The following is a 26,035-nucleotide window of genomic DNA, read 5'->3' on the forward strand; positions in this document are numbered from 1 at the left end:
CTGTATGAGCGGTTGAAGACGGCTCTATACAGTATTACCATTTCGAATAGAAGGTTTTCTTTTAGGATAAATGCAATATGCCACACCTGTGTTTTTTTCCGCTAAAATCGCAAAAAGCTTAGAATGGCAATTATTCCTGAAAACATTATATTGAGCGCTCGTTTCTGTGATGCTTTGCACTAAAAATCTAAAATATGCTTCAACATGCATAAAAGATGTTATATGAGAATGAAATTTTAGTTTCCGTATGTATGCCGTTGAAGAAAATCGAATCTTACGTTACACCCACAGTACCCTTTCTTCTACTACACATCTTTTTGTTTTGATTCAATAGAATAGGGCCTTCAAGCTACTCCCGTAGTCAAGATATCTCTTAGCAACACTTCGCAGTCAATTTCGTAGTGGATCGAGATCACGATGGATGGTAATTCAGGTGATGAGAGAATCGTAGTTGTCGTCGCATGTTTTAAACGTGCGATTAGCGTGTTTATTTCGAGAGCGAGCATTTTAGGGGGTCGTTCAGGGGGCAGTTGGTGAAGGAACATACGTCTTGCAAACAGTTCCGGAAGGCAGTTTTGATCGATGTAAAAGATAGACTACGTATATATAATAAACTAGGCAGCTTGGTGGGTATCGTAGGACTTGTTTTGCCTATGGTGCACTGGCTGTGCCTACCGTTGATTGTGTATATATTAAATTTTGCCATTTTGACCATTAGCGCATCGCAGCAATTGCGTAATTAAGTTAGTTTCTTCCATAAGAGAAGTACCCATTAACTATAATAAAGAAAGTAGAAGGTAAAACAAACAAAGCCTCTCATATAGACGCGCTTCACCGCTGTATGGTATCTGGCTAAAAAAATCTGGCTTCATTTCCCGTACTTGAAACAATTGGCCCGTAAAAACACACGTATAAATGAAAACGTTTGTTGAGGTTACTGGCCTCTACTACTGTCGGCTTACCTCAGGTTACTTGTTATTTTAATGCTATATTTCCGGTCCATAGTTACCAGCATTAAGTTTGCACGAACATACCTATTGTGCCCGAGTGCACAATTGGATATAAATTGTCCTAAGATTTCTAGTAAATGCGCGGACGATATTGCCGCAACCCCATGTATCTAAAATTCTGCTAAATACCAAGTGTCGAGTTCTTCACGCCGGCAAATTACTATCAAGTCAAGCTTTTGCATACAGCGTTATCGAAGAGCTACTTAGACTTACGGGCCGTCAATGAAGGTTAGCGGTTTCGACTGAACCATTTGGTACGTCATGCTTACTTTTCTTCTCAATCTATGTTCACATAGTAATGTGTTGTTCAAAAGAACAACACAAAGGGAAAGTAACTTTCGAGGATAAAACAATTGGCGAGCTTTTGGGTGAAGTTCTCTAAGAAAATTTTTAAGGGGTCGTTTTTTTTTGCTTATATTCTAAAATATTCAAAAATGATGTGTATCGGAAAATGTAGCAGACGATAAAGGCAGCAATAGTGCGAGGCAGGTTATCTTTGAAACTGCTAAGTTTAGATTGCCTATCCATAGCTTTGCTTAATTATTGGAATATTTTCTCGTTGTTCTATGCTGTAAGTTGTTCATTACGTAAATGATTTTCTCAGCAGAAATGAAGATGTCATTTATACCTGAGATTCTTTTTTGTTTGCCAGGTGGTTCTCTTTAGCCCAGCAAATTGGTGGTGAATAACTAACAATAAATCGTTTAGTCACACGATTTTACATACTTAACCACAGCAGGAAATGAAAATTAAGACATTTAGTCTGTACAGCAGAATTTTGGCCGCACTGTTAAGGGTCTTTTTTAGCTTCTCTTTTCTATCATTTTTTAGCTTAAAGTCTCTACGTTCACAATGGCCGCTCGTTCTCACCTGCTCTAGTTCCGGCAGAAATATGGAGCAACTTTCTTTAGTGGGCCGGGTCGGTGTTCCACTCTATATATATTAGAAGTTACCTTAAACCGCATCTCGACATTACACCTCGCCAGAAATCGAATATCGGCTAGCGTAGACATTTTTATCTCCATCTTTAATTTATACCAGGAGCACCTCCATGCCGGTGCCGCTAAAACCTCCCCCTGTACGATTGTGGCAGGACCCTCTTGAAATGGCTAAGAATATGGGAGCAATTGCCTCATTGTAATCACTTTGGAATTATTGTGGAAAAAATAAATCGCTTGCTGGGGCAGCGTGCAAGTTAAATTAAACAAATCGTTAGTTTAAGAGTAAATAAATAGTTCTTTTAATTCGCCATGAGATGCAACTTGTGATGGAATTAATACCCATAGGGATGACAACAATGTAGAAGGCGCGATGGATGAAACCTTTACAAATATTTAGATTTAGGGATAAATTTCAACCGGAAGAGCAACGGGTGAACATAACAAACGGTCGTACCAAAGTACGACCGTGTGCGGAAGAAACAGCAGCAGGCATCGTTAAAAGTATTCTGCAAGGGGCCAACTAGACCCACACAATCAGAATAAATAATGGCGTCCTTTTAAGAGTCAGTTTCGCTCGTACTATGGGAATGTACGTTCCCAAATGCAGATAACTTCCTGATTTTCATTGCACTATTGTGATTTCAGGCCGCGCAAATTTTGGCTAAAGAAGGCCAGGGATCGCTGCTTTAAGTCCCGCTGACGACACATACTAAACAAGTTGCATAGATAAAAAAGTTACCATTAAATTGTCCTAATCGAAACAATTGTATTGTAACCCTTTTATTCCCTTGTTAACTTTCATCTTGATTGTTAGGCTTGCAATTCTAAAAGAAATTGCGCTATTTCTGAATAAATAGCAAAAACAGCAAACCTAAATTGATCTCGTAACATTAGCTCATTTACCATTAACTAGCAGAGGTTCTAGAAATACTCACAATTTTTTATCTATAATGTCATGAACACCAACATATTATGAGCCTGAAAAAAATCGAAGCATAGTCGGTGGTACATTATACATGTTAAATTATGCACCATGTGGTATTATTTCGATATATTGAACTTCACCTTATCCCTCTTCAAACAGCTAAATTTTTTATCGGTTTCAAATCTTCGCGGTTCCCGTCCCCTTTCATCTTGTTCTGGGCAGCCACATTCCCTCTCCGTCACCCCGTTGTTGGGTTTTGCCTGTCCGCCTGGCTGCACGTCGGTCTGGCTGGGTAGATTTGCTGCGCGTGCGCACGGGGCCAGTGAGCGCTCTGTTCTTCAACAGTGTGTTCTGTGCTGCTGTGCAACTGCTGTTAGTAGCGGTGATCGGTCGGTCGGTCGGTCGGTCGCTCTATAGTAGTAGCCACAGAGAGCGAGAACAAACTAAGAAACGGCTATCGCGGGGGGACGGTCAATCCGCAGTGCAGTAAAAAGTCCAGAGCTGGCCAGAGTAGTCCACAGCGGTGCTCGGTGGCCGGCCTGTGCAACCACTGCCACTGTGGGGCTCGGCCTGAAAACGGCTGGGTACTGACTGGCAACTGCGGCACCAGCATCTGCAAGCCCCCGGTCATCTGAGCAGCGGTATAACAAAGTGCTGCTTGAAACATGTTAGACTCTGGGTGATACATCGGATCAACCATCGCCAAAACAAGCATTCCTGCCGTGATCGTCATAATAGATAGATTGACATGGATAACAATAAATAGGGCGTTCGTGTGTGAATGGCTTCGTGAGCGGAACCAGAGTTTGCTAGTGTTATATGAATCAAGTGGAATAAACACTGCCCGTGATGGCGACGCTCGTTGCTAACGCTGGTTTTCGCAGTTCGTGCGTAAAGCCAAATATTCAGAGATTTTAAGGTACTGCTTTCATCCGCTCAGCTGATGGAGCAAGTAACAGTGAAAATTGTGGCAGCAATACTTTACAGCTTAATATTTGCAAACAGAGGTAATTTGTTAGCGGATCCATCCGACGAATGACGAAGCTTTGCGTCTGCAACTGCTTCTTTGGAACATCGAGTACCGCCTATATCTCTGCCTCGTCGAAGCCGTTTCGCAAATACGAGCAGCCAGCCTTAAAAGAGAAAGGAGGCCATACCATTTCACCTGCGCACCTAAGTAAGTCAACCTTAAAGCGGCAGCCACACTACCACTCGACATAAGCAAGAGTTTTTACTAACCGTCTGCGTGAGTCTATGTGACCGTCTAATCGTTGCTCATCGTGCCGCTCTGATCGACGCAATATCGCGTGCTGTTCGATTACCAGCGTTCTCCCGTTCAGCCTTTGTTTGTACTAGTTCACAGAATTTACATGAACAGGCCGTATGCGTAGTGATGTTTTCGGATCATGTGAACAAATGTGAGATTGTCCGTAATGAAGAACTAAGTTAATTACCATTCCTGACCGAAAGCACAATTTACGCCGATCCATGAATGGTGTAGAGAGTTTGAAGGTGGGAGTTTCGTTCATTATTACCGTTATCATTATCACAGCCAAACCCGTTGCTACGAATATCTCAATCGGGCAACGTTTATTTACGATACACTAGATTTTAATGTTGCTGTTTGCGAAAGAAGATAACCGGCCGACAAGCGAACAGCTGAAATGATTGACAAACAACCCTGTTTTCCTCAACATCATGCATGAGTGGTAAGTGTGTACAGCATAACATATATGGTGATATAATAGTGGCATAATCATGTGGTCAAGTGTACATACCACGGTCGAGTTGTTACAGGACTAGGTGGGGTTACCGACGGACTGACCAATCCAGTAGCTGCTGGCAGACAGCTTTAAATATCGATAAACCCATGTTTTACCCCATTCATGTTGTGGTCAACGGCCCGAGAAGCAATAGGCGCTCTATCTTCTACTGGCCATTCCGAGATAGATAGTAAAGTGCTTAGCAAGCAAAATCATAATTGACGACGATAAGCTCTTTGTAATTTTTCAGTTGAGATTCCTTCTGTACAAACAGTTTTGAATTGTACTAAGGGTCGTGCAGGGACACAAAAGCAGTGGTTACCTATATATGTTATAAACGGTGTATCGTAGGCAAATGAAGTTTGAACAAAGCGCAGTAAAATACGCGCGCTGACATAGCGTCAGGACTGAACCTAATCGAACTGAGATTTTATGACAATATCTATAGTCATATCACGATTCAGAACCTACTCATATCAGGCTTATCGCAGGCCGAAAAACTGTATTGCGTGTTAAATGATTCGTTGTGGTTGCTTAAATACGCACTCGTCTGTATTCATTTCTAAGCAAAATAGAAAAATTTCATTTTGTTTCAATTGAGTATGTACAAAGGTTGGATTGGTCGGATGATTGCAGCGTTAATACGTAATATACTATGAGTTCTCTGAAGGCTCGTTCTGAAAACTGTTAAGCCAGGAGCTTGGAGCATCAGGTTCACAGCCTATATAACTCAAATCAAATCGGTATTTTTCGAGCAGACTTGGCTGCTGACGACCAGTGCCTTGCGCTTTTTGCGTAACGTACCTACGTACTGTTAACGCTAGCAATATGAAAATGACGCCAACTTCTTCGGACCAGATTCTAGATGTTTTAGACGTTATGCGGTATGAGAAGTAGGGAAGAACTGAATCAGAATGAACTAGTTACATGACACATGATTGTCATGTAGACGAGTTGTTAAGCGGCCTACTAGCTCCGAGTGGATGATATTTAGTATAGTAATTATATTGTTTGTTTGGGACATTTAGATATTGATATATTCTCATTAGTCTTATCTTTATACGGATTAAGGCTTGAGCAATCTTCACGCTCACTAGTGAACTAATTCAGCGCTTCGAAGGTGCTTTGTAGTAGCGTCCAGTGTAACGTGTTTTATGGGATTTACGCCCTTGTGCCAATACCGGAAGGTGCGATTCCACTTTGGTGGACAAAGACCAAGCAGATATATAAAACGCACAGTGTATACTACCTATAATTTTTCGGCATTTTATTACTATTGCTCATTATAGTAGATTCATCATATTTCTGGCAATGGCGCGGTATGAATGGAAGTAGTCAAAGCAACGATCGATTAATAACTTTTTCGTTTGTATAAGGCTTTATTGTCGTTGCTTTCGTAATAGTTTGTCCGGGGGTCGTGCACTGAAATCGATAAATGCAAATGCGATTGTATAAAGTAATACCCCAAAGTAAAAGTTCACACGTTGTACTCGTTAAGGTCACTGCCCATTCTTCTTGGCTGCCTGCCCACAACGTACGCTTCCGATGGACCTTTGGATCACAGTCAGCTGAATACTCCGGCTAGTGGCGGCTTCAGTATGAATATTTCTGCCATCAACGGCGATATTTGCGAAATAGTTGAGCCAAAGAATGGTCACTTTGAACTAAACGAACTTGAAACTAACTTGAAACACTTGGAACTAAAATGCAAAGCTGTATGACCACGCCAGTTCATTAGACTATGAACTATTACTCCGGGGGGTTCACAGAAGTATTCTCGTCAGAAGTGAAACGTTTGCCTTTGACGAAGTGGAAATAATTTTGGAGGCCATAATTATCATTTATTCTATCTACCATTGCAAATCGAAGGCTTTTTTCGGTCGAAAACCCAATGCTACCTATTAAATCGTTGATTAATAACGGGTATTGTTTATATCTAGAATTGTATTTCATGCATTTTCTACCAGGGGAGCACTAGTCCCTCTATTAGTATCCGTGCATAAGGCAGACAACCAAGTAAACTATTGACAGCTATTCACTGCCAAATTTGAAATTCGTGAATCCTACGGTCGCTTTGTCACGTGTGACGGTTAAATCGAATGATTTTAGACCTATATTTCATGGCTAGCTTCTTTCGTTGCAAAGACGACATGACTAACGAGATAGAAGGACATGTGTTGTACGCGAATCGTGAACTAGGTCTTTCGTTAAACCGCGTTCCTGGACTCACTGCAGGCTGTGGTCTGAGGTCTGTGTCCGAATCGTCGCCAGTATCTATGATTATTCTATTTCTAGTTACCACAAACCGCAATAGAGTAGAAAAGCCTTGCGCGGAACGTATTTGCCCTTAAAAGTGAATAGTAAAGGTGCCTCGATGTGCGCATAAGGCTGGGTGTAGCCGATTCTAATTTTGGTCGTGAGTTATTGCATTTCGAACAATGTGATCTATAGGTAGTCCAGAGGACAAGCTCGCATGTCCACCATCCTTTAAATATTGTAAAGCGTAAGCAAATTTTTGATCATAGTTCACACGAGTCATTGCTGTCCATTGTTGTTACGCTCAACCATTTTAAGTAAAACCTATCCCAGAGAGCAGTCTAGTTAAATATTTATATACAAGACATTATGCCGTTCCCACTGTATCGAACGCGATGTTATCACATCGTTCTGATCAGCATAATTACGCTGCGGCAATATGCACTTCGGCGAGGGTCATACAGTTCATAAAAGATAAGCCCTTGTATACCGCAGAAATCAGGATAAAATTATAAATTTTTTGTCATGAGGTAGAACTTTGTTGAGATTTTACGCTTTGCTAGGCAAAGATACTCCATATAAACGGAGTCTCACGTATCTCACGGAACAGCTTTGTCGAACATGCCTTAATGGAGCAACATGTCGGTGTTCAAAATGTGCGCGTATTGGAACGCATTGGAGTGATGCAGTCTCTCCAGCGTATCAAATAAATATGCCAGAATTCAGTAAATAGAGGCTGCTACAACAAATGGAAGAATTAAGCAAGTAAAATTATTGACCTAAGATCTGTGCTGCTGGTACGCCTACTATTTGCTAGCCAGCCATAGGGAATAGAGTAGCTTCAAGCCGTGTGACGGTGTTAACGCGTCATGGTACCGATTAGCCATTGAAAGCGTTCTTGTCTCTGCTCAGCCTCGTGATAAATCAGTCATCGTATCAATAGGCTGAGATGGTTGGCTTGAGACAGTTTATAACCTTCTTAGCGTGACGGTCAGCTGAAACGGGCCAAGAAAGCGATATAGCCGCATATGTGCAATATATTAGGTTTAGGTTGGCTTCATTTCTGGATTAGTTTGACAGCCTGTTGACATTTTCTATGGATACGTGTAAGATTGTCGTAGTACAAATAGGAGATGTGAGATCGAGTCCAACTTGTAGTATTCATAAGAGCATCACGAATTCATTTGTGCAATATAACTTATTAAACGATAGTCGATGAAAGCGAACTGGGTTACTATTTTTGGCATCTTTTCAACTCATCTATCAATATATCAAATCACAAATAAAATCGATCGGGCCTGCAGCTCATCCGCATGTTATCTAGTGATTATATAATTGTATACTGCTTCACATGCAGTTGCACCTTTTTGTGCTTGCAGCGTCGCAATGAGTTCACGTTTGAAGTAGATTTCAATCAATAGATTACTAAATATTTAATACCGTGTATTTGTGATTGTTTGTTTCTCTATTTGATTTAATAATCACGCGTCAAACGACGGGAAATCGGATCTGTACAACATTGTTATTACTATTATCGTTATAAATGTTATAGAACTGTGCTTGCAAGATCCCAGAGGAACGTATTTGGTACTCGCGTAAAAGCCATGCCAAGAAGGAAACAACAGAATAAAGATCACCAATATAAGCCCGACATACGAAATCGTTTTGTCATCAGTGATACACGGTAAAAAGGGTTTCGTTGCGGGCACAAGAGCGTACACTCCTCTCCGCCAGCGACCCTAACGTTAACCATCAACTTTGTTTAGACACTTAGCGCTATAATGGTGAGGCTTTGAATTAAGTACGTGAGTATGAGGACACTTCGAATGTCTAGCGCGTCTCAGCACATGTTAGGCTCTTAGAAGCGTTGCCAGCTTACATGAAAGCAATAGTGAACCAAGCTAGCGGACTCTGAGGCCCCCAACAAGTTGCCAGCACCTAGTTTGCCTAATCGGGCGGTAGCCTGGTTATCGAAACAATTATAGTTCAGATCTCTGTAACACGAAAGACATGAAACTGCGCATTTACAAACTAGCATTTCTCATGAGACCATACTTATGTTGCCGCCCAGTCGTCTATTTGTCACTTGATGTTGTATACTTTTTAGCTGCTCCATGCGCAGAATTATGTCGAGCCTATATTTCTACAACTCGCAGCAATACGGTAAACAACACCGCTTTTCTGTGTCAGTACGGTTTCTATACTTTGTAGAACTTTGCATCTTCGCTAGGCGGCCAATTAGGTTAGTAAGTGTTAATTATAGCATGTGTGGCCATCTGTTATTTTTTCTTCCGCTGCCATTATTCTATTAAATATCCAATAGAAGCGTCTGTTGTACCAGTGGCTTATCTACACTGCTCTAATTGTAATCTATGATATTACGCTGACAGTCCGGATGGCTCAGCGGTTATGATTGTTCACACATGGTGAACGGTAGGAACGGTAACGACGTTAGGCGAGTGCGCGTATGTTTTTGTCTATATCTATTTTCATTGAAGTAGTCTATATCCATGTTCAGTGCTGTTAATGATTGTGTGGTGATGATTGCGTCTTTTCGTCAGTTACCGCCATCGGCACGGTGGCGGGTGTTTGCCAGTCGTTGCAGGCATAGGTCATTCCTCCCTGTGGGTCGGGGCCGCTGGTACATGGATGACTGGCGTAGGATCATCGGTCCGACGCGAGTTGCTAATGCTCAAAGCTCTAAGTGATAGCAATAAAAAATACTTTGCACCATTGATTACTCTGTCCAAGCGATAAATGCAGACCAACAGTGACTAGCTTTGGAGGGTTGGGATACTTCTGTTTAAGTTACGGGCCTATTAAATTAAAATCGTCTTTTTATGCAATAGGCCAAACTGTGAAGCGTATAACAAAATGGTGGTTAATTCTAGTAGCGCATATACATTTCGGCGCCACTGTGCAAGTATATATGTATACATTGTACAATACGAGCGGGAACCAGGAATAGTCTTATGACCATTAAAGCGCCGGTTGTTATTTCAAAGTGCAGGCTTATACTTCTAGGTATTAAAGCAGACTCGTAAATGCTCTGCGTGGAAAGTCTAGCTTTACAGGCTAGCTAGATTAAGCGCCGTACGAAAGCTGACCAGAAGCAAAGATAGACGACAGAAAATAGATGCATCGAGCTTTGCTTCCCTATAGTATTATTTTCGATAATTTCCACTTACTTTGCATGTTGACCTCGATGGCATCGTATGAACCTACTGATATCGCTTTAGACGAATGTCAATGGGTAATGTACTATTATACAAGCCATGTCTAAATTATATATTATACGATATCGTAATCCTATGTTGGTGGTTCAATCAAGCATTTGACGTCTGTCCTAGAACAGAACCAATAGCAGGAACGGCAACGGTGGTGATGCCTCATTAACTATTTCTGTCGGCCGGCATTTAGTTTATTTGTTCAGGGTAACGAAACAGCTAAGGCTTATTCAGCGGCTGCCCACAGTCCTGTTTCGGTTCTGTTTGATTCGGCTTTTCTGGGCCTGCCCTGCCCTCAAGTGACATATTTATGGTCCTCTGCGTAGAGTAATGCTTCCTTTCTCTGCAATTGAGAGCGCTTAGAAAGTTAAAAAAAAAAAAAAGAAAAACCAGCTCAAAGCTCTACCAACAAAATAGTAGTTCTAAAGACATTTCTCCAGCAACAATAACAACAATAAAGACGAGCATCTAGTCTATCTAATTTCATATGTTTTTTTGGAAGAGAACGATAATTCGAGGAAGGATGTCTGTACGGCATAGAGGTTGTATCAATCGAAATAAGCCTTAAATAAATACAGGTGTAAATTCTACATACATTGGCCAGATAAAAATTACAAGAGGTGCAAATATGGCAAAGGCGGTGCTGGCAGTGACAGCAGCTTTAGTCAAAGCAAGTAAATGAAACGGTCGACTCGATTGAAGTCTGTTATTTTGCTATTCTTGTGTTTATAATAGGCGTATACCTGTTGCTCCATCGATTTAGTATGTATTGTGTTTATGCTGTAAATCCACGTTACCTATTTCTTGCTGTTTATAGAAACAACGTGTATATAAATGTTTACGTGACCTTGTGCCGTTGACTTTTCCAAGTCCGCATTGATTGATTATGGTTCCGTTCAGAGTGCGTCGTGTCTCTATCTTTCTCAGCAAGCAAAATCCAGCCAGCGGTGCTATCTTTCAGCGTCAAATATGTATTATATGATGATAGTTTGCATGTTTGTCAGGACCACATGTAAGGAGCGATGCATTGCTTATACATGTGGCACGTAGAAAAAGCAGTGGTAGAACGTGTCTTAATTGCTGGGGTATATTGTAGTTTCGTCTGTTTTCTACATCTTCTAACAACCGTGGCTGTAACAGTCTTTTCCTTTTAGTGTAATAGAATTTGAGGAGGAGTTAGTTTGAAGTTGTGAATAATTCAGATAGCAAGTGAACCTAATCAGTCATAAAAGTTCTACCTTTAGTTAGGGCACTAACGAAGTTTAGCGCAAATTTCAGTGTATTCGCTAGGGGTGGAAGTTGGTCGATTGAGGTGCCCATATTTTTAACTTAAAGGAAACCTATTTTTTACGTGAACTACAGCTGAATTTATGGGCGACCCGATTAAATTGGGACAAAACTAATGTACTAGTGGGCATAATGCGATCGGACAAGTTAAAAGCAACGGCGCGAGAATGACATCTCTACCTGCGTGTGCACGCTTCGGGGGTGGTGGTAAAATAACAATCATAATCGAACTGAATTTGTATTTGTCAAATTGTTCTCGTGGTCAACTGAGCGCTTCAGCATAAGTGTATCCTGTAATTGTCTATAACTACTAAAAATAATAGTGGTAATAGCGAATTAAGTTGCGAAATAATAATAATAATAATAGTAATAATAACATATCGTCAAAATTATAACTAGAAAAAGGCAATCTTGTTACTCGCGTGGTAATGGTTTTTCTGTAGGCCTGATTGCCGTTGAAAAAATAGTAAGCACACTAAATAATACTATGTTTGTGTGGAAGCTTGATTTGGTGCGGGTAGCAAGTAGCGCTCAAGACTAACATTCCCCGTTACTTCGAAATTTAGATACCAATCTCTAGCTGTTTCCTAGCTGTTTTCGTCTCCCTATGCCTATTGGTTCGATATAATGTGCCGATGTGTTATATCGATAGAGTATTTTCACGCCTACATCATTGAGTTTCATTAAACAGTGAGTGCTTATAGCACGGCCAGACGTTCGATTCGGTAACGGTAATTGAGATGAGCGTGGTAATTAATTCAGCGGAAAAATTGACGCATGTTTTTCGTTGTTAAACTGTGCACTCTGAGAGCACTGGCTCGTTCCTTACCAGCAAGTCGCCACAGGGATTCATTCCCTCACTTTGACTATTAATAGTTCAGCTTTGAGTAGTCGCTATTGACTTGGTCTACAAACGTTGCTCAACTGCCGTAGGATCTCCTCCCGTGGTGAAAATAGAAACCGCTGGATTAAGTACCACAGTTGTGGTACCAGCAGTTTATTCGTTAGCGGCTTCTAGGGTCAACTTAGAAGCTGTAATATTACATCCGAATTCGATAACGCTTTGTTTGGGCCTGGGAGATATCTTCGCAGACTACTATTCACAGAAAATTGCTATCGTAAATAGACTGCAGCAGTGTCCTATCACTAATATATAGTTTTTGATTGTCGGGGGAAGCTAGATGCTAATGCCAACCCGGTTACGTACTGAAAAATGGCGGACACAACAAACGGAACTTCGCAGCATATAATGAATACGATGCCGATGAGACAAGCTCGAGCGGAGAACGAGCTCACGTATTGTGATGCAAATGTTGTTCTCTGGGTTTCGGGCACGAGTCCAAAGTGGATAGATTTTAGAGGGTATGTGTGTTTAAAAAGACACAACGCTGCATAATTATTGCGGCCAATTGATTAAAATGATTCGTTTTTTCGAAAGTTTTATGGACCCAGCATGTTTTGTTATGTTGCACTAGCAGATTTTTGATTGATATATATATGTATTAAGCGCATGTATATATAAAATGCTGTTTAATACTTCAGGCGCCATCGGGTAATCGCTCTATACAACAGCGGAACTGAATTCATAGGGTGTGCTCATAGACAAGAATGCTTTACTCAATGACAACAAAAAACACACGACATCAAATTGTGTTTCAAGTATTTTATATGTGTGTATTTCCTGGTTCATCGTTAACTTATTACGTCGTTGTTATTATTATTGTTTTTTGATAATTTGATTCGTCACGATCATTCATTCGAATGAATGAATGTGAGTCTGTGACGATAAAGCTTCCACAAAGTAATGCTGCTGAATTTCCTCAGGTTTTTCTTATTCAGGTTTTGTAACGGGCTCTGGACTACCTGAAATGTGTTCAAGCCGAAAATGAGTATGCGGTTTGATAGGTATCACAATAACGTTAAATAGCCGTCATTATCAGATTGGCGTTTGAGATGAGGCTTCTCGTTTGTTTTCTATTAGACCATGTCATACCTGTTCGCACACGCTAAACGTAGGGTAACTGATGTTTTACACAACTATAAAGAATAGAAGGTTTTACCTACGTACATTAAATGAGTCTTAGCTAGTTATAGCTACATCGTCACTTTTGTGGGCGCTTTTGGTAAGCGTCGTATATAACTCTTACGAAAATCATTTTTAGAACATTGCAACTGCGACCGGGCTTCACTGAGCAAGGTTAGGCTAGCAGGTCTTTGTCACGGTCGAGGTCGGCTAACCTACAATCAGGTTTTGCGAATGTTCCATGCGCATTCTAACTGAGCTTATTTATCCATTCATTTGTATAGTGTATTAAAGTCGTTCTCATTTACTTCCATTACTGAGGCATTGTTCCATTCGGAGTCAACTTCCAATCGGATCGACTAATCGAATTACTCGGAATCAATTTACTATGTTCGGAAAATGGGCAAAATTCAGCTATTCTTAAGGCGTAACGAACTGGAAAAAATTCTAGTAGATTCATCTGCAGATGTCTTGTGATGCGTTTAAAGTTAGTCATGGTTTCATTCGCCGAGTAGTGGCCGTTCTGAAAATAACATCGTGAATATAATATTAGCGACAGAACGATGGCTCTAGTGAATGGTATATTACTATCAACTCATAATGTTGTTCGTAGAATTATTAGATTGTGGCGTCGTATCAAAGTCGTTCGATTCATCAATTTCGTTTATGGCCGATGAGGAGACATTCCGTTACTAGAATGACGACTTGATCCGACCGGGCTTAGGTGGATCCTACGTAAAATTGCGCGGGCTCGTTCCGTTGGAAGGTTCTTAGTGGAGTAAGTGAGTCAACATTTCAACTTTAGTTTGAACGGCCTTACCAGTACAAGTAGAAGAGGTTAGGGCTAATTAATGGTGACGGCAACGGAAGCATCAGGACTTCAGCGAAGCACGACAGACGGACGTCACCTTCCTTCTAGAAAAGCACAACTAGGACTGTAACCTGACTCAACAGTAAACCAGTTCGTGCTTTTCTAGCTTCGATAGGGTAGAACTCGACTTTGATTGGGTGCTTCCAGATAGCCGCACTGTTGTTTATCGTCGAGATCTGCGTCTCGTTCTTTCAGCATGTTGCAGTACAGCATATAGAATTAATTCATCCAGCCTAGCCCTATGAGGATCGTACCATTGGCGACACTTAGAACATGTTCTGCTTTTTTCGTTGCCTCGTTTTGATTGGCTATCTATAGAAAATTATAATAAAATTATTACCATCATAATAGTTATTACTGTTATTATCACGGGGTCTGTTTGAAAAAGACAACGTAGCGGCAGAAGTTTCGAAGTGTTCCACTGAAATAAAGGAATAGGTAAGTAAAGGACAAATGCGTTATGCTCGTTGCTGTTCGCTACTGGGGCTTGTTCCGCGAGCCCCAAAAACAACAGACTAGATGTCAGTTGTGAGTTTGGTTATGTTAATAATAACGATGATGGCGAGGTTTGTTCCCTAGGAAATTGGATGGAGTAGAAAAGTAGTCTTGAGGGTTTGAAGCTCTACGCATCGAACTGTCGCCGGACATTATTTTACCTATCTACTTCACGTGGAAGATTGTCGGCCCTGTAAAGATTACAATTACACAACAGAAATTGGTAACAATAACAGTCTTGCCGAGACGAAACCTAAGCGACGAATAATTATGACGCCGCATTGCTTTACCCATACGAAGATACTTCCCCTTTTATTTTACACCAAACGATAGAAAAAATTATTTTCTTGCTCTTAGAAAACTCGCAGACTGCTTTAATTTTTCTTTCGTCTTCTTATTCTAATTAAACCCTTTGTGCTGTCCTCATGAGTAAGTTAGGCCAACCTATAATACTGATAGAATACAGTTCAACTTACAGAAAATAATTGAATCAAACCGCCTTCTACGTAGCTAGTAGCTGTTTTAGTACATACAAAGGGTTACGTCTGAAGGAAAAAACAAACGTTCAAACTCGATCTAAATATGCCAACAGACTTGCTCCTCTGAATAGTAAGGTTTGCTACTTGTGTACCAGGGTCGCCTATTTCCAAAAAAAGTTTGATTTATGTATAGATAAAACATTTCTTTTTTTTCTGTGAGTGGATGGTTTAAGTGTGTATAAAGAGCTAGCTTAAATGCTCAGACATGACTAGAAAAAACGTAAATAGAATTAAGCAGCGTGAGATTCTATGCACTTTTCTCTTAGAATAAATCATCTTTGTGATGCTTCCTTTCTACACAAGATGTCAGTCGAACCGAAACCGTGACAAAGACTGTTACTCTTGTTGGCACCAAACGCTGACGTATCGTCGCGTGATAACTATTCATCCTATTATATTGACGTATTTTTCACCGCCGCGCCTGAGCTTCGTGTGTCCAGTTGAACTATATAGCGTTATAGCTAGCCCACTTACAAATGTAAAGCAGCTTGCAACATATCAAATATTTAAAATACTCCTGATGCATAATATAACGTCATTCGTTTATCTTCGTAGACTCATTATCACGTCATGTAGCGCTATTTTTGTATATTTATTGATAGATCGTTAAGTGTCTCTTCAAGATCACGCTCGTTTAAGATGGAGCACGCATTTGGTCTTTACCTTTTAAGATGACCCTGCTGATTTAACTAGTAAGATTACATGATTCTTCAAGACTCACTGATCGTTAGTCTTAACAGAATAGGTAGCCTATCTTCGTTTAACATCGGAGATGTAAATTTGTACTCGAACTATGCTCACATAAGGCGCCGGAAACTCAATCCATACCGAACTCGCGAATATTCCAGTGCTAGTTACCGTTCTTAACTTCTTGAGCCTTTAACGTTATTGTTTGATGCTGCATAAAGAAATATATAACTATATAGATTGCCTTCAGACACTCGTTCCAATGAGCTGACATCTGTGACGTTTCAAAAACGGTCGAACGCACTCCGTTTCGTGGTGGCCGTTGGCCATTCGAAGAAATGGCACTGCTAAATTCAATGTTCGAGACAAATTACATAACGAGATTTAAGTAGCTGCTCGCGTAACCCTTGACGACGGCAGTATTTCCCCTCCGAAATTCTTTCCCTGTACCATTGATCGGTCACCTCTACCATCAAGCTGGCCATAGGACCAAACGCAGTAGACACTTTACGCAGCGGCAGCATTATCTTCCAATGCTTTTCAGTGAGCTAGAGCTACACCTTTTTTTGATAGAGTATCCATTCCATAAATGAAACAAGTACACCCTAGGCATTGTAGCGGCTTGACTATCTTTCTATTAGCGTTAGCACGTTGATGTTATCGTTACTCTGGCACAAAGCGAGAAAGGCGGTCGGACGACCACAGACCACGGCCCGCTGCTGTTACAGCCAGTCGTATCGTTGTAGAAACATTTTCATGGGCTGACTTTTTGTAAAAAGAGAATCCTGTCGTTGTGAGAATAACCCAGTCAAATAGTTAACGGAATGTGAATGCTACCGCTCTACGTAAATCGGAAGAGGCTGCGGCCGTTAGATGCTTCCGCCGTGATAATTATGACCGCAGATTGGGTCGATTGCTGTTGTAAGGATTGCCCGAGTTGGTATCTGTCCACGGCAGCTATAACTGCCGTTGCGGATTCACTTTTTAGTCTGACAATAGCCTCGTGCGGATCGCCTGTCGTCATTACCTCGTTCCTTCCACAGTCCAATGGTTGTCTGTTTGAATCCTTTATTAGCATATGCTACATGCGTTCGCTCGGTGTCGCCACGGTTTTTTGTCGCTTCCTTTATGACGGCTCGATCGTAGCGCACTTTTTTCAAATAAAGTTCTTATCTAAAATCATTTACTTTACCACGATATTGTATACTTTAATTTTCCATATATATATATATATATATATAGAGCGCCTTGTTTCGTTGATGCAACAGTCGTACTCGTTATGGCTGGAAATGAAACCGTTGAAATATGGGCGCAATTACCGACCTGGTTTTGTAGGTGAAACGTCGTACCTTCAAAAGCTTGCAGAAGGATTTGGCCGGTTTTTTTTGGGAAAAATTGCAAGACAGTTCGGTGTTTAGCCGCTTTCGCCATTTCGACGAAGATTTTGCATTTGACTCTAATCGAAATCTACCATGGTTTGTAATATCTATCTATCATGGTTTTGTAATATTGATACCGTGATGTTATTTAGTATATATTGTTCGCTGGAAATATTAGCGTAGTAATTCTTGTAGAGACAGGTTATTATATTTACTGTGTGTTTCACGTCTTTGAATGCTCGATAATAATTATCGCTATTAGTAACTAGGACGCCTATCATTTGTTTACTTCAGTATGTTAACATTGCTCTATGTTGGACTTCAGGTTGGTGATTGAAGGTAAATGACGCACCGCTCGCTGGACATGCGTCTGATATCTCGCTGTAAATCAGCAATCTGGCTTCGTTAGAAATGGTCTGATAACGCACCAGCGGGACGTGACTATGCGTTGATCCTCTCAAGGCTTCCCTTAAATTAGGACAAAGTTGGAATTAATGGCGATTGCCTTGGGAATATGAAGGCTGACTTATGCACCAGTCGTCAATTAGGACAGTGGACGCGCTGAAGCAATTTGTCAGCTATTTAGGATTTATTTTAGGAAGATACGGGCAGTGGAACAACCACGCACCGACATTAGTACACAAGCACACGTGTTTGTGAAACCACACATAGACAATGCAATGTTTAAGTAGTTCTAGTGGGCACCAATAAGCTACGTAAGTGAAGGACGCACTCGTAGTAGTAGGCCCTTGATAGCCGAGTGAACAGATAACAGATACAAACCGAACCGACTGATATACGAATTGTCAGCGGACTCAGCTTGACATAGTCCTGAGAGTAGAAATACTACTAGTGGCGTAAAGTAAGCGATTCGTCTATGTCATATATTTTAGGCTGACCTAGACAGCAACCATTTCAACAAGTTCAGTTTGTACATGCATCGCTATTGGTCATTCGATAAGAAACTAGAAATAGCAGCAGACAGATATTAGATTTATCTAGATTGTTCTGCTGATAGCCATCTAAGAAATTAGTCTTTTCTGAACAGGAGAATAGTTTCTAAATGAAACTTCTTTTTTCCTTCCACACTTTCAGGGAAGCATGTCTATTGTGATCTGTGATGATCTCCGGAGCTAAAGTTTGCTGCAAGAAGAAGCGGTTTTCGCCTTGACAACGCTATAGTGTTGAACTCGGGTTGTTTACCGCGAATGAGCTAATCCGTAGTTCCATCTCTTCGCCTACGAGCATCGTCTGCACCAGATACGATAACTCAGGCATTCTGCCGACAAAATAATCAGTTATCCTGTCTGTGTCCTGGGTATCTAAGCGAACATCTGTTTTGTCGCGGTAAGTTCGTACGATTAGAGAACAACGGCGACGGTGACGTCGTCGTCGTCGTCGTCGTCTCATTGTTCGTTGCTGTAGAGCGCTGAGGGACACTAGGGTGCGTGCTGGAATTCGGAGGTTAGGCGATGATACGATGACAAGAGGCGGCCTTACCCTAAGGTCGCCTGCGTCCGCGCTTGGAGCGACCCAATCCTCGCTGCCTACACCAGCCGCTGGTGGTGGGTGGCAACCGGTACCTTCATCTCAGTTGACACTTGACAGTGGCGTGGGAGTATCGATATCCCTTACCTCTGCAGGTTGGGAGGGTAGCGGTGGTGCGATATCATCATCATCATCATCATCATCATCGGCGAGAATATGCTGCCGCTCGAGTGAATCGCTTACATCAGTCTCAAGTCCAATTCAAGATCTGGGTTATCGTTTCAAAGCTTTAGGAGTGGAACAGCCTCTATCCGCTTCACACGTCATCGCTGAGCAAATCTTCCAAAGACATCTCAGTCAAGGTGTGTTCTTTATTTGGCTGAAACGATCGGCTAATTCAGTCGAGGAAGCTCGTGCTTTTAACTGTCCTCCATAGCTGGAAGATTCTATAGTCCAAAAATTGAAACTCCCGAACACGAGACCACTATTTCGTATGCGCTAGAAATGGTTCGTTAACACAATCTCTGAAAATGGAAAAAATACATGAAAAAAATACAAGAATGTAAAAATATGTATACTGATATAGTACAGTATTTCTCCATAGTGTCGCTAAGTAACATCGTCTTTTTATCCGCTTGAAAGCCAATGGTTAGCGTAACATTTGCAAGTCACTATCTCCTTTTTAGTACGTTTTAAAATTGAATTGCCTACCTTTATTTGAGCAGTAATCCGGCTATGAAAAGTGTTTATATCATGTCACTAAACGACCTGTAACACACTGTGTGAATAGACAAGACTTAGGGCTCCTGACGATTTGGCTATCATCATTTGATTATTGAAGTTGCCCTTGAAATTAAGCGAACATAGGTTTCGTAAGCGATTTGTGTCATTAAAGTTTGTATGCATCAAAAATATCCTTGAGCACATAAAGATTCATTGTGACCAATGATTGCCATAGATGTCACATGCGCAGAGGTCTTAATTATCTAAGAGGAAGATAAAAAGAGGCTAAAGGCTGGCATTGCATTTTGACGGCGCGCAAGTAAGCCGTTGTTCACTCTATGATTAAGTAGCCTTTAAAAGTTAGATCATTTATAGCCTAAAATGAGTAGCAGAAGTTGGAGTATTTAAAGGTAACTGGTGAACGAAATGATGGCGCTAAGGTAGAAGAAAATTTCCGCAAAAAAGCTTGACACGAAAAGGCTTGTGTACGGTATAAGAACCGATTTTTTATACGTACACTCATTAATAACTATAGACGAATTGATCAGAAAATATATCTGTTACGATTCGTTGAATAATGATCAGATATATCTATCTGTCCGATCTTAATTGTGGAGTACGTCTCAATAAACCTTTAAAAAATCTTGGGAAGTTTCAATGTTACCGAAAGTTACGTTTCAACTGAGTTTTAACTGTTTGAGCAGAATAAACACAATAGGCGACATTAGTCAAATGAAGCACAGCCAATAAATAAAATTTAGGTCGAAGAATTCTAATGACAGTGTCGTGCTGAATCGCAGATATCTTTGATGTAGGGTCCGCTATGTGATAAGGATATTTTGATATCGATCGCATCTTCTAGGATGAAATTATATCAAGACGGAAAAGTGTCAGGGGCACTTGTTGTAGCCTCGTATTAGGATTGCTGCTGCTGAGATAAGACGTTTGCTAAAAACTAGATTTTTACCGAAGCGGTGCTTATGAGAGAAATATACCAGCTTTTAGCATACAATGACGCTTTTTCCGTTCACGTTGCCTTCTTCCGCGTCTTATACTGTCAATTTCTTCAGGACAATTGCGCGTAGCAGGCTAATAATGGTGACCTGGTGATGTAGACTTTTCGCAGAGCAGATCATAGTACGATTTAGATATAGCTAGATGTCCGCTTTTCTGCACTATAACCAGATACAGAAAGAAAGTTAAAAAAAAAACGCGTATAAAAGCAAAGATACTCATCAGATAAGTAATAGGCCCATGTCTTGTCAATTTTTATTCTTTGGTCTTGGTTTTATACGCGTATTGTTTCGGCAGTGTATCCACAAGCAGTAAATTGGCCTTCATCATTTGCTGTCGGTCTCTTAGGTGAAATTTATCGAATAAATACGGTACAAACTGTAGATGCGTATAATACGATACATTTTTTTTGTTTGCATACAATTTTTTCGCAGGTTCAGCTTATCCAAGCGGACTCCCTCTGTCTGCCATGCTAGCTGGAGCTGGTGACCCTTCAAATGGGGACGCCAACGCGTCGATATGCGTTGGGGGCTGTGGTGGCAATGGTGAATGCCTTTCGGGTGTGTGCTACTGCAAGGTCGAGTTTGCCGGCGGCACTTGTCAGGAACCTAACCTCTCATTCTATATTGCTTTTTCGACGATCTTCTATACGATCTGCGCAATCAGTTTCGTCCAGCTGGCGATATGCATTCGCTGTGAGTTCCAGCGACATCATAGCTCCACCTCTGGGACGAATCGACTGACGCGAGCCTTACGTCTAACGACCCAGAAAGCGCTGTATGGACTGATCTGTGTCGCCACTGCTCTACGAGGTTTCTACTTTTCGAGTCCGGACAACGCAGAGCTGAAGTGGGCTAAAAGTCTTTTGTCGGCATATTATCCCGTGCTTTTGACAGGTGTGTGTGTTCGCTTGAAATAACTATGATGCTTTTTATCTTCTACTTATCACGGATTTCAGTGTATATAGACAAGAATGTGTCTGTGTATGAATGTGTGATACGCCGGGTTTTTCTTCTTATTATTTATGAACAAAACAAGTTGCTTGCATTCTCGATCGGTTTTTGTACGATTTATTTTTTCTACGTTATTCATCCATTTACATCAATCAGCGAATAGCTCTGCGAATGTCGTATCTATTTTCAGTGGGAATAATGGGTCACGTCATTTCCTGTCAAAGAGTTATGTGACTGAGCAAATTTATAAAATAAATTTTTTTCAGTCCTCGTTTGAGGTCTGTTAGACCTAATCCAATGAGATTTGATTTCTACGAGCTTTCACGTCACTTCAACTAGACGTTTGCTTTTCCTGCGCTTATTTCTGAAATTAAGCTAGTATGGAAACTGGGTTGATTTTTTCTCCTGCTGTATCATTATTACTGTTATTATAATTTTATTGAAATACCGGAGATTCTTCTCTGCGTTTTCCAGCGTTTGGAGTAGCCAGCATCATCAACACAATAGGCACTGGTACGCGGATGAACAGGTCGAGGTAGAATAAATTTATGACAGAACGAGTAGATAGATTAGATGGATTGTCAGTTGGTTGTTTGGTGAGTGCTGAATAGTTGAAGGTCGAGCTGAGTTAGATAGAAGAAGTTCATCGAAACAGAACTAATGCAGACTAATAATAACGAGGACAATGTTCGTTGTCTTAATAGTAAACCTGTATTTGTTTGTGTCTATTTAAACTGAGACAATTGTTGTGATGATATACATATTAGAACTGCAGCAATTGGTCCAGTCGATTGCCCCAATGTACTGTTTGACTAAATTATAAAGTATCGCAGACTAGGTAATCATCATTCGTGATTCTGGAGCAGAAACAACAGTAAACATCATAAGAGCATTATGACATGTCCAGAATACCACTCGTAGGCGCTCTTGAACCTATTAGCTCGTGAACATCAATTTTGCCACTGCCTACGTGTGCATGTACGTGTGCTTTATGTCTACCGTGTACCTACGTATATATGTATCTGATAGTCCTAATGTTCATCATACTTACAACACTGTGGCCTCCATTATTGTACCCTTCGTAACCAAATGGAATTAAATGCTACACGGTACATAAGCTTGATCAGCCTAATTTTATCTTTTTAGAGTCGTCCTGCTCTTAATCTCTCTTAGCCTAAGTGAAGGCAAACGTGAGCGCAAAATGACAATCGTAGCCACTGGTTTAGTAATCGTTCTAGCTTGCCTTCTTGCTTCATTTTCCTTTGAGTTCGATCCTAACCCTACTAGTTTTTTCGCTTTGTCAGAAAGTTTGTCGACATATTCCTTCCTACCAGCGCGTTGCTTTCTGTCCTTTTTTTCTAAACGGTCCTATTTAATTTAACGGTGCTTGCTGATGGCGACAGCGTTAGTGGCCCGTAAGTCTCTTGTGTGTTTTTGTTCCTCATATGAAAATGAGCAATCTTATACATCATCATATATAGTATTTATGTGGTGGCCACGTTCCCGCGACGGTAGACCGTTAGTTACTACTGTAAGTAATGGCTTCGTTGAGTTTTGAAATAATCCTGCTTTTTCTAGCGCACCAGCTACTCTCGCGTTGATTGCTGTTAAATTGTCGAGTGACATTAAACCAATGTTTATGGAAATAACGAAATTACTAATGACATTGGCGCCATCATCGGCGCCTGCTCACGTGTGTCCAAGGATAACCTAACACGAAGCAGCTGGGATAGCTGATGGTCACTGGAGGTGTCTGCTGATCACATGAGCCATCATGATAGGGGGATATTCCCGAAAAGTTGTCGAAGATCTTTCTACAAGAAGTCTGCAAAGTATTTGGAGGGTCGTAACTGCTAGGAAACAGTTTCTTTTCACGACTAACGATTCGTTTGAAGTAATCGTAACTCTATTGTAATTTAGAAAAAAAAAGCCAAAGTGGTAGTCTAGTTATACCTACATTATTAAATCTATTCCGCATTTCTTGGTCTTTCTGTGTATCGACAGTTTATAGCCTATCGTCCTGGCTTTGTTCAGTTATTGGCGGCTGGCTGGTAAAAATAGATAGGTTTGAAGTGTGTTAGAGAATTACACTGAATATCTGTCTGGTTCTTGATAAAACAAATTATCAATATTTTAGCAATTATTCAAATAATCAACTCCAATTTGAACCAGTGCACCGTTGTTTTTTAAATTCTGGTTATTTTATATTAATTAAAAATGATAAGTAAAAAAATAATGCAATTAAATTCTATAAAGGAATTTATTAAAGCCACTTATTTATTGTTCAAAGCTGAAATCGCTGATACATTCTTAGGAGAACCATCCATTAAGAAATACTGGAAAATTAATTTTATATTATATAAATTTGTTTCGGAAGTGGAACTTGCGATTACGTAACCCTTCGATGTTTAATGAATTCGAAAATGAAATTCCAGCATGAGCGAACAGCTTCCTGGAGTTGTTCCTGCGTAAGCAAAAAGCATGTGCTTGTTTATTTCAGAAATGTCTGATGTTTGATCTTGTGATTCTATCAATTTTTTTACATATTATGGTGCTTTTGTTGCTATTTTCAAAAAATGCTATTCCCTTCGAGAGATCCGTGACGTTATATGAAGCAAACCAGAATTAAACAACGCTTTGTCGTGATGTCCTACTATGCAGGACTCATTCGGGGCTGTCACGTCTTGGGTCTACCATGGCGTCATTAGTGGTCAAGTGTGTCTGTTCCGTAAACACGGTCTATCGTTCCGATCGAATTATTACTTCCCCGACATATTCGCCTAAAACGTATGACTTTTGAATAAAACGAACTATCTGGATAGGTATAAAGATGACTGGACTTTTGCATGACTTACGGCCATTCGTAGGCGCAGGAAATCAATATATATATATTACAAACTTTTCAGCTAGTATTTATTTTGCAGCTTAACGTACATTAACATTCGGCTTTCAGTGAGCTCACACTTTTTCTTGGCTTTATGTGTATGTATACGGAGTGCAGTTCTAGCGTAGTCCTGATCATAGTTTGTTGTTTGCATTTGTAACATTTGTTTGCACCACTATATAGAAGCTAAAAGTAAGGGTTTCATTTTTATTTAAAGGTATTTTTTATCTTTATAGGTATCATATTTAAAGCTTCACTGCATTGGCAGACTTCAGCATGTAAAATGAAGTTTGCATATACAATGTGATTTAAGCGTACGGTACTTGCTCGCTGTGAAAAACATTTTACAAAGAAACTAATTACGTCTTACTTAATGGAGTTTATTACTCAACTACGGAACTTATCTGACGAGCCCTAGCCCAATCTACGGCATAGATGCACTGTGGGAACAATTCTGCTATTACCCCCACTTTAATGAATTAAAGTTAAATATGCTGCATATGGTATAATGTTGAAGACAAGATATGAAAAATTTGTTATGGTCATGTTTTATTATTTGGAAAGGCAGTCTCGGCATTCAGGTTCAGGAGTATTTGGGTATTAGACTTCTACACGCAGTTTTACTCATATTTTACCGCCTGATGCCAGAGTAATATAATCTGTCGCAAACTGTCATTTTTTTTTTAGCCCAATTTTTAAAAACGGAGACACTATATATAAAGAGGGTCAAGAGAATTAGCCTTGCCCAGTTTAGCATATAAAAAGTAAACTAGAAAAAGACCCGCTGACTACCCTTGCGAAGGCTAAAAGACACTTTTCTGCTAATTAAAAGAACGCCTTTCATGCCGATAGCATCACACTGTGAGATAGTAGTTTTCTTCGAACCTCAACCTGATGAACCTAAACTTCTTAGAAGATAGAAGCCTCTCTTGGTTACATTCCCCTATATTCAATTGATCTTAGATATGTTTTCTAACGTAGTTTATATATATGAGTGCGTGACGTATTGTTTGCATTGCTGTGAACGGTAGGAACAACCGAGCTCAGCTTAACTTTTCATAGCGTTTGAGTTGTTATACAAAACCCATCAGGTGAGCTACAAGTCTGTAGTCGTACTAACCTGGCGTATTTTCTAGCGTTTCTGGCAGTTTACGTGACATCACGTTTATGGATTCGATATAGTCTACAAATTAGTATGCCGGCGGCCATGCGTGCTCCTGTGAGGCACTTCACGTTGATACGACGTCAATTCGTATTGCCACACCGCAACCGGTATAACTGACTTGGGCGTTGTTTTTGTTAGTCCATAGCCGCTGGCTGTTTTGCCTTCTCATATTTTTGAAGGCCTCGTGCATCGATGCTAAAAAACTACGACAGTAATGGGTGCGCCGACGACGCATAGGAGTTCATGCTTAAAAGCGAAGCACATTCAATTCAAAATATCTCTCTCTGCAGGGTAATTTGATTATGGAAGAAAATGGTGGTCAAGTAACTTACCGAGGCATATGGACATCGACGTATTAGGTCTACGCAGAGTAGCTCTCAGGTAGAAGCCTTACGGTAGTATTTT

General features: G+C 40.5%; 1 protein-coding gene across 1 annotated transcript in view; it reads left to right on the forward strand.

The window, feature by feature from the left end:
• The first annotated feature begins 3,156 nt into the window (after window positions 1-3,156).
• Window positions 3,157-26,035, forward strand: part of LOC111249050 (uncharacterized) — a 33,450-nt gene continuing 10,571 nt past the window's right edge. Inside the window, exons 1-3 of the mRNA XM_022802349.2 lie at window positions 3,157-4,585; window positions 18,499-19,253; window positions 21,063-21,524. Coding sequence (XP_022658084.1) covers window positions 18,884-19,253; window positions 21,063-21,524 — 832 coding nt within the window. The 5' untranslated portion in view covers window positions 3,157-4,585; window positions 18,499-18,883. The remainder of the gene's footprint in view (window positions 4,586-18,498; window positions 19,254-21,062; window positions 21,525-26,035) is intronic.

Source organism: Varroa destructor, unplaced genomic scaffold (assembly GCF_002443255.2).
Source record: "Varroa destructor unplaced genomic scaffold, Vdes_3.0 BEIS01000001.1, whole genome shotgun sequence".
Classification (NCBI taxonomy): Eukaryota; Metazoa; Arthropoda; class Arachnida; order Mesostigmata; family Varroidae; genus Varroa; species Varroa destructor.